This window comes from Phascolarctos cinereus, unplaced genomic scaffold (genome assembly GCF_003287225.1).
Source record: "Phascolarctos cinereus isolate Bilbo 61053 unplaced genomic scaffold, phaCin_HiC Scaffold_3;HRSCAF=262, whole genome shotgun sequence".
NCBI lineage: Eukaryota > Metazoa > Chordata > Mammalia > Diprotodontia > Phascolarctidae > Phascolarctos > Phascolarctos cinereus.
The window spans coordinates 172,424,166-172,438,356 of NW_027555736.1; the positions used below are offsets into that span (position 1 = coordinate 172,424,166).

The following is a 14,191-nucleotide window of genomic DNA, read 5'->3' on the forward strand; positions in this document are numbered from 1 at the left end:
TAAGAAACATTTCCAAGGTCTCCTCCTTTCCATCTCTAGAAACCCACCAACTTACAGACCAACTGAAGCCACAGGATCATTAATGAGATTCTCCAGACCTTCTCCATTTGTCTTCCTCCAAGGGATCAACAAAAATTCGATTCTAGAGTCTGGGACTCTGAGCAGGCATCTTTAGCTACCAAAGAGGCTACATCTCTACCCTGTTTCTTTTCCTGCTTCAGAAAACAGACTCTCAGCCTGGCTAACCAACCAATCAGAGACAAGATCTGTTTTCCAAATACATACCTACTAAGTGAGATGTCCAATGTCTACATTCTGCCGTCTTGGACCAGAAAAGGAAGACGTATGAATAAGGGGGATGGAAGAAGGAACAGGGAAGCAGGAAGTTAATGATATTTGAGCAAACTTATAAGATGTATAGGATTCCAACAAATATATAGTATAAAAGTGGAAGACATTACAAGAACACAGAACAATGGTAACACAGATGTGGTGGGGTAGGACAGTGGGGTGGGATATATATGGTAGACAACCTTGAAATATAATTTTATACCTGGCTAAAATAGTAGAAGGGGAAAGTGACAAATGGTGGCAGGGGATGTGGAAAAATCAGGCCACTAATTTATTGTTGGTGGAATTGTGAACTGACCCAACCATTTTGCAGAGCAATCTGGAATTATGCTCAGAGTTATTAAACTGCCTTTGACCCAGAAATACCATTAACTGGTCTATCTTCAAAGATAATTAGGGGAAAAGGAAAATAACATGTATGTTCTAAAATGTTTATAGCAGCTCTCTTTGTGGTGGCAAAGAACTAGAAATTGCAGTGATGTCCATCAACTAGGGAATGGCTGAACAAGTTGTGGCATGTGATTGTGCTGGAATACTACTGTGGTATAAGAAACGATGAGTGTCTCTATCCACCTCTACCTTTCTTTAGAATACTTAGTTTACACAGTTGCCTCAACTCTAATATCTATCACCTGCCCATCTCCTGAGCTGCCCTTGATTATGATCAACTCTAATGACATATGTAAAGCATTTTGCAGACCTTAAAGCACTATATAAATGTGGTGATGATGGTAGTGGTGGTGGTGGTGGTGGCTCTTCAATATAGTGATGACCTTTATTTGTAAAGATCCTTGCTTTCTGCTTCTCGAGGAAGAGAAATAATGTGTTTAATGAAAGAGACAGAATTAGCATTCTGGCTGCCCTGTGTGATTGTCTGCCTACTCTGTGAACCAGTTCCCTCCAGTGGGCAAGAAAATGAACTGATAGTAAAAGGTTCTTTGAAACCCTCTCTTGCCCCCTTTTCCATTTACCCAGTTTCAGTTCTAATCATCTATACAACCTGTTAAATTTGAAAGGAATATCAGACAATCCCCTCATTTTTCAGATGAGGAACTGAGACCCACGGATGCTGAGTGACTTGCCCAAAGTTACACACAGGTACTAAGTGGCAGAACTAATATTTGGACGCATGTCCTGAGACACTTGGGTGGGATGGTAGAGTACTGGACCTGGAGTCAGGAAAACCTAAGTTCAGATCCAGTCTCAGAGACTTACTACCTGTATGACTCTAAGTAATTGTCCTTACCTCTCTCAGCCTCAGTTTTGCCATTTGTAAAAATGGGAAATAAGGGGAATAATAATAGCACCTACAACAAAGGGTGGTGTGAGGCTCAAATGAGATAACATGTAGACAGTGCTTGCAAACTCTAAAATGCTATATAATACTAGTTATCACCACCACCACCACCACTATCATCATCAGTGCAATTTGGTTAGAATATTGCCTGCATGGAAGAGAATGGGGTGAGATAAGGGAATTTGGAACCAGATTGTCAATGGTCATATATTTCAGGAAAAGGAGCTTGCATTTGTCCTATAAATAATAAGAAGATACTAAAAGAGTCCTTTTTTTATTTCTTTTTGTTTTGTTTTAGCTGGGAATAATGTGATTAAATTTCTACATTAAGAAAATTCATATAGTAGTTTGGTAAAGAATGAGTCAAGAAAGTAGCTCATTCTCTTTGCAGGGGGTGCAGTGCTGGAGTTGTGAGTACTGCATATGCTATCAGACATCAATAATGTCCTGGTTGGTTTTGCTGAGCTGCTAGGGAGGCAAAGGTAAAGAATGGATTAAAGAAAGAAAGGCCTGGGAATACAGAAGAACAGGAGCGTCCTATAATAGTTCAGGGTAGAAGTGAGGATGATATGAATGACCACAATGATATGAGTGGAGAGGAGAGGATGGAGGTGTCAGATATGGGGGAGTCAGAATCAATAGGACTTGCCAATTATTTAACTATGGGGATTAGAGGAAAGTGAGATGGAAGAAGAAAAGTAATTTCAAGATTTCAAGTCTGAGTGACTAGGGAGAATGGTGATAAATATAATGATTTTGTAGCAGGATTGTCACTTTCCTATGTGACACTGAACAAATCGGACTTCTCTGGACTTTGTTTTCCTCATCTATAGACTGAAGAGATAGGCCTAGATGAGCTCTAAGGTCCGTTAGAGATCTAAACCTAGAATCCTATGACTCATCTCAGTGAGTAGATTACATCTGTTCACCAAGTTATGAATGTATTCCAGAGTACCCCAGCTCTGATTTGAAAGCAATCATAATCATGACAGAGAGAGAGAGAGAGAGAGAGAGAGAGAGAGAGAGAGAGAGAGAGAGAGAGAGAGAGAGAGAGAGAGAGAGAGAGGATGATATAATGGAGAAAGAACTGGCTTCAACCAGGAAGGCCTGAGTTCAAATCCCACCCTTGACAAAGTTGACTGTGTGATCCTTTGGGAGCCATTTGACTTCTCAGTGCACCCCCCCCCCCAATTCTGAAACTGTTAGTCATAGAGAAGGTACCAATCTGCATTGGTAGATGGAGTTCATAACCAGGAATACCCTATACCAATGAAATCTAATTAAAAAAATAAGAGAACATAAAAATAGATTCTTTCTTTTGCTGCCTTGTCCCTTACTGCATTGAAAGAAATGTCTGCAAATAGAATGAATTAATTTGGGACATTCTAAAATTACATATAATTTCTTAGACTGTCATGTTTCTAGTCAGACAAGTCAACCATGAGGAGGAAAAAGAGAAATCAGAAGGAGAACAAGGATCAAAGAAAATTACGAAAGGGAAGAAGGGTTATTATTATCATATTTAATATAGTTGTTAGTGTTAGCACACATTATCCCAGACAATGGTCTTAACAACCAGAGCATTTCCATGATTTAAAAAAAAATCTATTATTATTACAACTTCCGCTTTTCCTTCTTCCATTAAATAATATAGTAGCCACTTTTGACATTTCAGAATCTTGCAAATGGTTGACATATACTTCCCACATTTACCTCCTCAGGATATATATATATATATATATATATATATATGTATATATGAATTTGGTACTATTTCCATTTCTTTTTTTAATAAGTAAATTGTAAGTAATTATAAATAATCAGGGCTATAACTAGGGTGGAGTAATAAGGTGCTTGTTCCAGAGCTCCAACATCTACAGGAAACATGCATCCTTTTGGAGGTGTGGGGTAGAGAAGTATGTGTATTTCCTTCCCACAGTGGTCCAAAGAATACCATCCCCATATTTTATCTTCCTCTACTACCTGGACAACACGACCATATTACCTCCTGTGCCACCTCCCGCAGGGTCCTATGCCACAATTCTCCTCTCCTGGTTTCCACCTTTCCCCCAGCTTGCCTTCTTCCTCAATTCATAAGGAAATTTAAGACAGCATTTCTGGGGAAAGAGCAAGTCCTCCCGGCACAATTTCACCCATTGTTGAATTGTCCATTACATTTCCAATGCCATCCTTCTCCTTTCCCCCCTCTGTTAAATACAAAGGAAAATAACCCTTAATTTTCTTCAAACATGAACATTCCTACTTATTATGGATCTGTATATAAGACTGCCATTGAACAGCTATGGAATTAGTTATCTAAACTTTCTCTATTTCAATTTCTTCATCTGTAAAATGAGAGGACTGGACTAGATGATCTCCAATCACCCTCCAAGCTCCAACATGCTGTTTTTTGCTCTGATTTTTCTCCTTCTTAAGTGAAATCATGTGTTAGAATTCTGTATGTGATCAAATGCTTTTCTGAAGCTAAAGAGTTGACAGTTAAATACAACATGAAAGCATCTCTTTTCTGCTTACAAAGGCTGGTTACAATTCAAGGGTTTAGGTTCAGCATCCCCTATAGTCTCTGTCACTGTGTCTACCACAGCACAGTAATACACAGCAGCATCTTCCCTCTGCATCTGGTGAATGACCAAAGACGAGGAGAGTCGTGTGTATGTCATGTTGTATCTTTCCTTCTGAGTTGCCTTTGAACCAGAAATGAGGAGGCTTGGAGCAGATCCCAGGTAGTGCTTATACCAGTAGAAGTAATAAGCATTGGACACAGAGTGGTTACAGGGAATTTCCACCAGAGCTCCTTCAGAGGATACCACAAGAGGAGGCTGAAATACTTGGTTCTTGCTCTCTGCAGCTGGGGAAAAAACAGCATGAAAATGGTGTTTGTGTCATTGTCATTGGGTACCTGCCATCTCTTCTACTAAACTGTAGGCCCTTGGGGGCAGACATTGTGTTTTATTCCTCTTTCTATTCCCTCAGAGCCAAGCAGGATACTTTCTATGTAGTAGATATTTTAAGGATGTTTGCTGAATATTGAATGATACATGAATGCACTGAAATTTAATTTGATAGTAGTCCTTAAAGCACAGTATAAGCAGGGAAAAAATTGAAAATAGTCCCTGGTTTATCAAAGTCCTTACTACAGTCCATATTGGAGGGGGAAAGGATGGGAATTTGGGGGAGAGGAGGTACCAGTGGATAGCAAAAACAGTGTTGGACTTGAACTTAGGAAGTCCTGAGTTTCAATTCAGCCTTAAACACTTACTAATTACACAACCCTGTTCACTCAACATCTCTGTGCCACATTTTCTTCATCTGTAAAATGGGGATAATAATAGCACCTACCTCCCAGGGCTTTGTGAGGATAAAATAAGATAATATTTGTAAAAATACTTTGCTAACCTTAGAGCACTATATAAGTGTTAGCTATTATTGTTACTTACCTCTCGAAAGAGAGACCAAGAGAAGCCCAGTCAGCACTTTCCCAAAAGTTCTTTCAATACTCATCCTTGGAAATTTTGGCCACAACACTCTAGTTCCAAATACAGCAGGCAGTTACCTGAGTAATAAAGATAGCTACTTTCCACTTTTGAAATTTTCTATCTCCGCCAATCAACCAATTTGTCACTCCCATCTACTATTGTATATAACTCAATGCATTTGAGGTTCTCTTGGTGTAGATGGAGTTTATTGAGAGTCTTTTCATGTTAATGCAGCTGTCACCAATCAGAGGGGAAGTAATGCACCATGTGTAATCAGACACGTTTCCTGTTTCATCCAGCAGCTACAAAAACACACCTATTCAATAAGCAGTTTTCCTTTAAGACTGCTGAGAATGTATCAAAGCAACAAGTATTTATTAAAGTGCAAGTACTTAGACTGAAACAATCCTTCCAATCAATGGGCTTACATTCTAGTGGAGAAGACATCATATGTATGTTATATATAAATATATATATATATATATATGTATGTTATATATAAATATATATATATATATATATATATATATATACCATAAGCATAAAGTTAATAAAAATGAGCATATTAAAATTAATTAAAGGTCTTTGGGAGGGAAGCCTCTGGTCACTGGGGGAGATGGGGATCGGGAAAAGCTTTATGCCAGAGATGATACCTACACTGAAAGCAAGTATGCTACATTGCACGGATGTTCTGATGAAGGTGTTAAAATGCCTCAGTAATACTAAGTACAGAAACTCTGAAATAAGGGCAAATTCATGTTTCTCAGGAATAGTTAGGTAGTCAGTTAGGTAGTACAGTGGATAGAGCACCTGGTCTAGAGTCAGGAAGACTCATCTTTCTGAGTTCAAATCTGGCCTCAGACTCTTACTAGCTGCACGACCCTGGACAAGTCACTTAAATCTGTTTGCCTCAGTTTCCTTATCTACAAAATGAGTGAAAAAAGGAAATGGTGAGCCACTCTAGTATCTTTGCCAAGAAAATGCCGAAGGTGGTCACAAAGAATCAGACACAACTGAGATGACTGAGCAGAAGAAACAGTTCTGTCCCAGGAAAGTTATTCTTAGCAGAGAGGCGATGAGGTTTAGTGAAAAGAACACTGGACTTGGAGTCAGAAACCCATTCTTCCTCTCACTATTTGTGTGCCTTTGGACTACTCATTTAACCTTCTGTGCACCTCTTTTTTGTTACCTGTAAGATGAGGATGGGGCAGTGTGTCTTAAGGAATAAAGAGCTAGCCTCAAAGTCAAGAAGACCTGAGTTCAAATTCTACCTTTGGTGGTGTGACCTTAGACAAGTCACTTAACCATTTAGTGCCCCAGGCTCCTCTCTATATGAATTGCACAGCAGGTTCTGTAACCTCAACATGGGTAGGAGGAGTTTCCTTGTCAGTAGTTCTCAATTTGATGAAATCACAATTCCATTGTCAAAACAAAGGAGGAGGATAACTCTTGCACTCTTTCTGGAATAGGATTGTTGTCCTTGGTAACCCTTACATTACATAAATGCACCATCCATAATTTTCCACCCACATGTTTAAGTTGTTATCAGTATTGAAGTCAAGTACAAACACTGAATGGTAGCTTCTTGTCCCTTAGAAGAAACAAGGCAACCAAGAAGTTTTTGAGACACATTTCACAGTGTCATTTGGGCATAATTTCCTCTTTTAATTAGTGCCTTTAACATACCTTTTTCATTACCACCTAATATATTTAGCTCGCTCTATTCATATGCTTTTATAGTTTTACTTGAAAAGTGAAAAACTATGATGATTGGAAGAGGCCATGACAACTCTAAGTAAAGAACCCTATTATGTGTTGCTCTAGACACCATATTTAAGAATGACATTGACAAATTGGAGGATGTCTAAAGGAGGGTGACAAAAATAGTGAGGAAACTTGAAAGTGTTGTATGAGAATCACTTAATGAACTACTGAGATTTAGGCTGTAGAAAAGACGAAATGACGAGTTCGTGACAGCTGTCATGACAGACTTATGTAATATGGCTGCAAAAGGGAGAAATTTACAGAGCCAGGTTTGTGCTTAATGGAAGTAAGAATTTCCTACAAATAAGAAGAAATTCATAGCAATAACTGCCCAACAATGAAATGGACTGCTTTTTGAGGGGGTGAGCTCTGTGCAGGAGGTCTCCAAACAGAGGCTGGGTCAATCAACCAATCAACCAAGATAGGAAATATTTATTAAGCACCAAGGGTCAAGCACTAGACATTAGAAGACCATTTATTAAAATTAGACTAGATGATCTTTCGTGTTCCTTCCATTACCAGGACATGTGAAAATAACAAAACCTGTCCAAAAACAGAATAAGGTTGACCTGGTATGACCTGGTTTTGATTAAGTTATAATGACCTTTTGTTTTTGTTTTTTATCTTACTTTTTCCCTTGGACCTCACCTTGGAAGCTGTAATAAGGTATTTGAACCAAAAAGATGCAATTAACTAAATTTTTGCATTGGAATGGCAGTAAAGAATAAAAATGTAAAACCCTACAGAGAAGAAACGGTATATGCAGTCCAGTTCAGTGGTGAAATGAGAACACTAAACTATACATAAATATCACTGCCAGCCACATATTCACTTAGAAAACCACATATTAACATTATCTAAGTTCTATTGCATTTTTACTTATTTGTTAAATATTTCCCAATTACATTTTAATCTAGTTTGAGTAGCACTGGTGACTATTGCCCCTGCAAAATCCCCCAAGGACTGTGTGTTTAACACCTCTGGTCTAGCATAGCAACAGCTTCAAAAAAGTTTGATGACGTTAAAGATGATTTCTGAGTAGGGCATTACTCAAATGGAAAAAATGCAACTCACAGAGGAATTTAATTTTTACTTGGAAATAGTCTGGATACTGAGTGAAGGTGGTTCTTAATTCAATGAGGAAATCTTTGTTAAAGAAATCTTGGTTTAATTGACTGCACCAAATCAGTTCCATAAATACAAAAATTAAAAAGTTGACAGTGGTTGAACAAGGAAGATTAGATGACCATCTGGGAGACAGAAGGTACAATGAATTCTTGTTAAGTTAAGAATGAGACCAGGTATCCTCTAATGTCCCTTCCAGTTCCAGGATTCTAGTAATCTTTCAAGAACTTTTCATATTCAACACCACCCCCTAGTGGGTGATACATGAACGGATGGCAAATTATTAGGCTTTCTTTGAGCTTCTCAAAATCTTATAAACACCAAAGATAAAGGTCATATTCGTAAACAGTGTCCTGGGGATGATACAAATTTAGGTCATATATATTCCATGCCCTCAAGGAGTTTGCTCTCTAATAATGGGATATAACTTCAATATACTGATGGATCTGTGATTGGATCAGCCCATTAATGAGCAAGTATTAATTAAGCACCTACTATATGCCAGGCAATTATGGTACTTCTTTCAAAGGTGTAGCTTGCAATCTATCTATACTTAATCATGCTGTACCACTGTATTACCCATGTTATTCCACATATCTTCTCCAGGAGTGCCCCCAGAATAATGTGAACCTTCCTCTAAATCTCAACTTGTGTGGATGCCAATGAAGCATATGGACTATTTTCCAGGTAAACTGCAATTTTAAATCTAGAACTACAGAATTCATTACCTCACAGCCATAGTGTCATCAGAAACATATCAATTTTCAAAAATTAGACCATTGTTTCAGAAAGAAACAGTACTTGGTTTAAACAAACTCATTCATAAAATCTTATGGAGGGTAGTAGAAGCAATTGAGAGTGAGCAGTAAACAAAGAGAAGCAATGGAGATAAAACAACTTTAAAGAAAGCTTAGTGAGGGACACAATAAAGCAAAAACACATAAGGGGAGTTAAATTATATAAACGGCATGCCAACAAATAGAAATTTGGATTTCATCTTAGAGGTTATAAGGAATCGCTGAAGCTTCTTATTCTGGGAGTGATGTGGTCAACTTATGTTTTAGCAATAACAATTTGTTAGCTATATGGAGTATGGATTGGAGAAGTAAAAGATTTGAAGAAGGAATACCAGTTAGGAGGCTAATGCAATAATCCAAGTATGACACAATGTCATTGCAATAATACATTCAGGTCAAATATTTATATGGTTTAAAGTACAATGGTAATCAGAAACAATTTCAGAGTTATCAATGCAGCCCAGCTCCCCCGACAACTTAACTCTAACAAAGATCAAAAAGTCTACTAGACCAATTAGTAACTGGGAAATGTAAGGAAAAATCACAGTGGATCATCTTTCCAACCCAAGATCACACTTAACTCACAGGCAAGTGATAAGTGCAGAAACTGTGAAATAGAGGAGGATCAGGATTGACAACTCAACACTTGGGCTGAGAACAGGGCTAGGTTAGCATAGTGCTATTACTCTGACCCTAAAACAGGATCTTGGACTCAGACCTGGACTTAGAACAGGGTCACAGAGCAGCTGCTCTGGTCCCAGGGTACAGTTGTGGACTAGAGTTCAGAACAGAGTTAGGCCAACACTGACTAGCTGAACCGCTTCTCTGACTGGAATCACCTCCAGGCTCATAACAGGAATTTGTATGCAATGTGATCACTCTGAACCTGCTGCCAGCTAGCTGATGGGGACCAGGGTCAGCAACTTTCTGCTAGAGCCCCCTCCAAGGGCAAGCCTGTAACTATAATGGCTAGTCCCAACTCACAGCTCAGCACAAAGAGGTTTAAAATATTACCCAAATAAAAGATTACTTGAAAACTAGATTAGACCAAACTGAAGTTAATGAATCTGTGAGACAAAAAGAAATATTAAAACAAAGTCAAAAATTGAAAAAAGAAAATTAAAGGTATAGTATATATTTTTAAAAATTGACCCTCAAAACAGATCAAGAAGAGATAATTTAAGAATGATTAAATTCTCTGAAAGCCATGACCAAAGAGCCTAGGTATCACATTGAAATAAATCATGAAAGAAAACTGTCCAGAAATATGAGAATAAGAGGGCAAAATGAAGATTGGAAGAATCCACCAATCACCAGCTGAAAGAACCTCCTCCTCTCAAAATGGCCAAAAACTAGAGCCTCCAGGTTAAAGGGAGGGAAATTCTATAAGTAGCAAAAAATGAAGAAACCAAAGTCAAAATCATACAAAATTTAGGAGCTACCATCATAATGAAAAGGAGAGTTTGATATACAATATTCTAAAAAGTAAACAGTATATGTTTATAACTAAAAATAACTTACTCAGCAAGCATAATCCATACTTATTTATACTAAATTTTCTGAATACAATTCTGCAGGGGGGAAAAATGGGCCTTTAATGAAATAGAAGATTTCCAAACATTCTCAATGAAAACACTAGAGCTTAGCAATATTGTATTAAGATCAAGCGTGAATGTATTGTCAGCAATACAGTGATCCCAGACAATTCTAAAGAACTTATAATGAAAAATGCTACCCAGCTCCAGAGAAAGAACTGGTAGAGTCTGAATGACACCACAAAAAGAACTGTTATAAATATTTTTCTACATACAGGACCTTTTTCTCTTTCTTTGATCTCTTTTATTTATAGGCCTAATAGTAGTGTAGCTGGGTCAAAGGGGAGGTACTATTTGGTGTATTATTCCAACTTACTTTCCAGAGTAGTTGGACCCATTCATAGATCTACTGATGGTATATCAATGTGCCTTTTTTTTTTTAGGCAATTGGAGTTAAGTGATTTGTCCAGGGTCATACAGCTAGTAAGTGTCAAGAGTTTGGTCTGAGGTCAGATTTGAACTCAGGTCCTCCTAAATCCAGGGCTGGTGCTCTATCCACTGTGCCACTTAGCTGCTCCCGCCTTTTTTTTTCTGAAGCTCCTCCAACATTTTTTCAGCTTTTTAAATCTTTAACAATCAGATTGGTGTGAGATGGTATCTCAGAAGTGCTTTAATTTGAATTTCTTTAATTATTGGTGATTTGGAGGAGGAATTTTTTCCCCCACATGGCTGTAGACAGTCTGGGGTTCTTCCTTCGAGAGTTACGTCTTCAATTCTTCAAAGGGTGTAGTGTTCCACATCACATTTCAACGTAGCGACGTCAATAAAACGATAATGTTCATAAGCCAGAAGTTTACTTTTGTGGAAAGTTTGTGGTTAGTAAAACAGTTCCCTACTAATACCTTTGACAAGGATGAAAGCCTCCCCACCTTCTAAACATTCCATTTACATTATTATTATTATTATTATTATTATTATTATTATTATTATTATTATTATTATTATTCATTAACTAAGATTGAGGAAGCAGGTAGTAATTGGTTAAGGATCTTTTACTACGGGGGCAAGGGAGAATTCACAATTTCCATTAGCACTCTTATTCTCATTCTCTTCCCTTATTTTCCTAGTCTCAGTACATTTTCCAGAGAGACCACCGGATCAAAGACCATACTTCCCACCTACAGACCTTTTTGTCTCTATTCCCATAGTATTGTCTCTTTAACTTGTGCTACAATTTAGTCCATAAATCTCCAAAAGCACATTTGTATTTGTCTCTATTTACCGAATGTTCAAAAATAATTTTGTTTACTTTTTCTTATGCTAACAACCCTTAGTTTATGAAACTATTAGCAAGAGCCAGGGAATACTTATCCTGACAATACCTTATGTTTCTCTGCCATTCTTTTTAAGCCCTCATTGAGCTAATCCTACATGGTCTTTCTCCAGCCCCACTCTTAACTCCCATTGAGAAGAGTCTCCCATATTCAACCAGAAGTAAAGCATCTTTAAAGTGTTAGACTCCCATATCCAGCCATCCAACTTGTTCAGGATCACCTTCCTGTGTATCACTTATTCCTCATAGAGAGGTAGTGTAGGTGGCATAGTGGATATCCACAGTAGATAAGTGCAAGGATTCTTAAATATGGTTTTGAGGACCCCATTTCTATTTCAGTTTGAAACCACTGGTCCAGATCAATTAAGTTCCTAGGCTAGGATGGCCTCCTTCTCCTTTAAAGAGAAACCATCCCAGCCTATGGAAAACAAATACAACTCCTAGCGCTTAGTGTAAGAATGTAAAAACAAAAAATGACTTTAAAAAAGAAATATAAAATTATAAACCAGTAATAAAAATTCACTAAGCAAATTATTTTATTTCATTTTAAATGGTTTATTTATTTCAGTACTTTAAGGATCCATTATTTCACTGGTATAAATACATTCCCCCTGCCACAGATCATAAATTCTATACCTGAATAAAGTCTTTGTGAATTTCTGATATTGGAAAAATTCAACCTTTGGTGGCCAATATTCTGGTGATAAGCCTGTCTAGACTTAACTATGCTGGCCCTTAAGCAACAGACTCATTGCTAGGCCTGTGTTTGAAACCTTGGTAGCTCAGTAGGACTTGTTAGAGATTGCATTCTACATAGCTTTTGAGAATGAATGAAAGAATGATGATTTTTTAATGTACCTACTATGTGCTAACCACTGTGCTCGATGTTGGAAGTAAAAATATAAATACGAAACAGTTTCTCCCCTCAAGAACCTTACATTCTAAATAGGGAAAGACAACATATATAGAAGAGTATAGACCAAGGTAATATAATTTGGCCTGGGGAATTGGTCTATTTCCAGAGAAAGAAGTGTAAAGAGGATGTGGGGGTCTGCATGTCAGCTGCAAGGACGATGGCAAGATGTATGGGGTAGATAAATGGAGGGGATGTGAAACATGATCAGGTCAGCTGGATATAGTGGGTTAGATGAGTTTGCACTCACTCATTGAATTAGGCAGCTTACACTGGGCAAAATTCCAAAGCTGAATAAATCAACTCTGCCTGGGAAAGGGCAAATGGTTTCAGGATGTCTGTTCTAGAGAATACTATTCCAGGTAAGGAGAAGGAGAACACGGCAGGCAGAGCAGATGGCAAGATATGAGGGGTGGATGGATGGATGGATGGGTAAAGACCTAGGGTCACCTCCAGTGTATATTGAGGCATTGGAGTAAGACAAGTAGAGGAGAAAAATTATTTTAAATTGTTTGAAAATGTTTCTGTGAAGCTTTATTCCCACATGGGCAAATCTCCTTGTTCAAAATCTACAAAGGATATATGAGCATTATGTACATGATGAGTCAGGAAAATTGCATGTACATAATTAGTACATCATTATGGATGTGACATATAAAGTGATAAGGGAACTTCACACTCTCCAGTGACATTGTTTAGTTCTTGAAGGCAGAGAAATACACTTACCAGTAATTTTAAGAATCAGGTGGGTGGTTTGTTCCTAGCAGGGGTGATGTTTCTATTGTTGAATAAATAATAATGATATGATTGCATATGGATTGATATGGGTAACTCTAATTTCTGTTACTAATCACACATAGTACATTACAATTCCTACAGCTTGCCATAACCTTCTAGTCATGGTCTGAGGACATTTAAGGTTTTCTTTTTCTTCTTTTGACTGCTGATGGTGTTAGGAAACAGAAGACTTCAATCTTCTAAACAACTTCTAGACAACTAAACCCTGACAGACAGTTACAGAAACTATCTGATTCCTGAATCAAGCCCACCATATCCCAAGCAGCAGCAGCCAGTATAGTGTAGAAAGTGCAGTGAAAGACTGAGCAAATTCTCTCTTCCTGATGAACTGAGGGAATGAGAGGAAATTGACTATCTAGCTTCCCTTTCCCATGGAAATAACACAATAATGGAGGTGGTTGGTAAGAAGTTAGACTCACAACTTCTCATCTCTGGAAAATTAGGAAAAGACCAGGTAACTTGCTTGGGCAATGGGAGTTGGAGATATCATTGCTAATACATGTCCTTTATATCACAATGTTTGCTACTTGGAATGAATTAAGTTCTTTCCTACTTGCATGAGGACTAACATGTGTATGCCTAAATAAATGATAAACGTACATGGACCCTCAGATAAGAGAGACCACCAATGAAAAATTATTTTAAACAACTGAGTTTCCTTTCATCATCAGTTCACTAGTAAACTATCAATCAAATTATGTAGTAAAAAAAATTTTTTTTCAGAAATTAATCACCAGCTAGAGTGACTGGCCTACAGTCAGGAAGACCTAAGTTCAAATTC

The 14,191-nt window shown here is 37.7% G+C and overlaps 1 gene segment (V, D, J or C); it reads right to left on the reverse strand.

The window, feature by feature from the left end:
* Positions 1-3,407: 3,407 nt before the first annotated feature.
* On the reverse strand, positions 3,408-5,465 carry LOC110221708 (T cell receptor alpha variable 2-like). The segment is given in 2 exon segments: positions 3,408-4,517; positions 5,107-5,465. Coding segments are annotated over 2 exon segments (402 nt in total).
* Between the last annotated feature and the right edge of the window lie 8,726 nt (positions 5,466-14,191).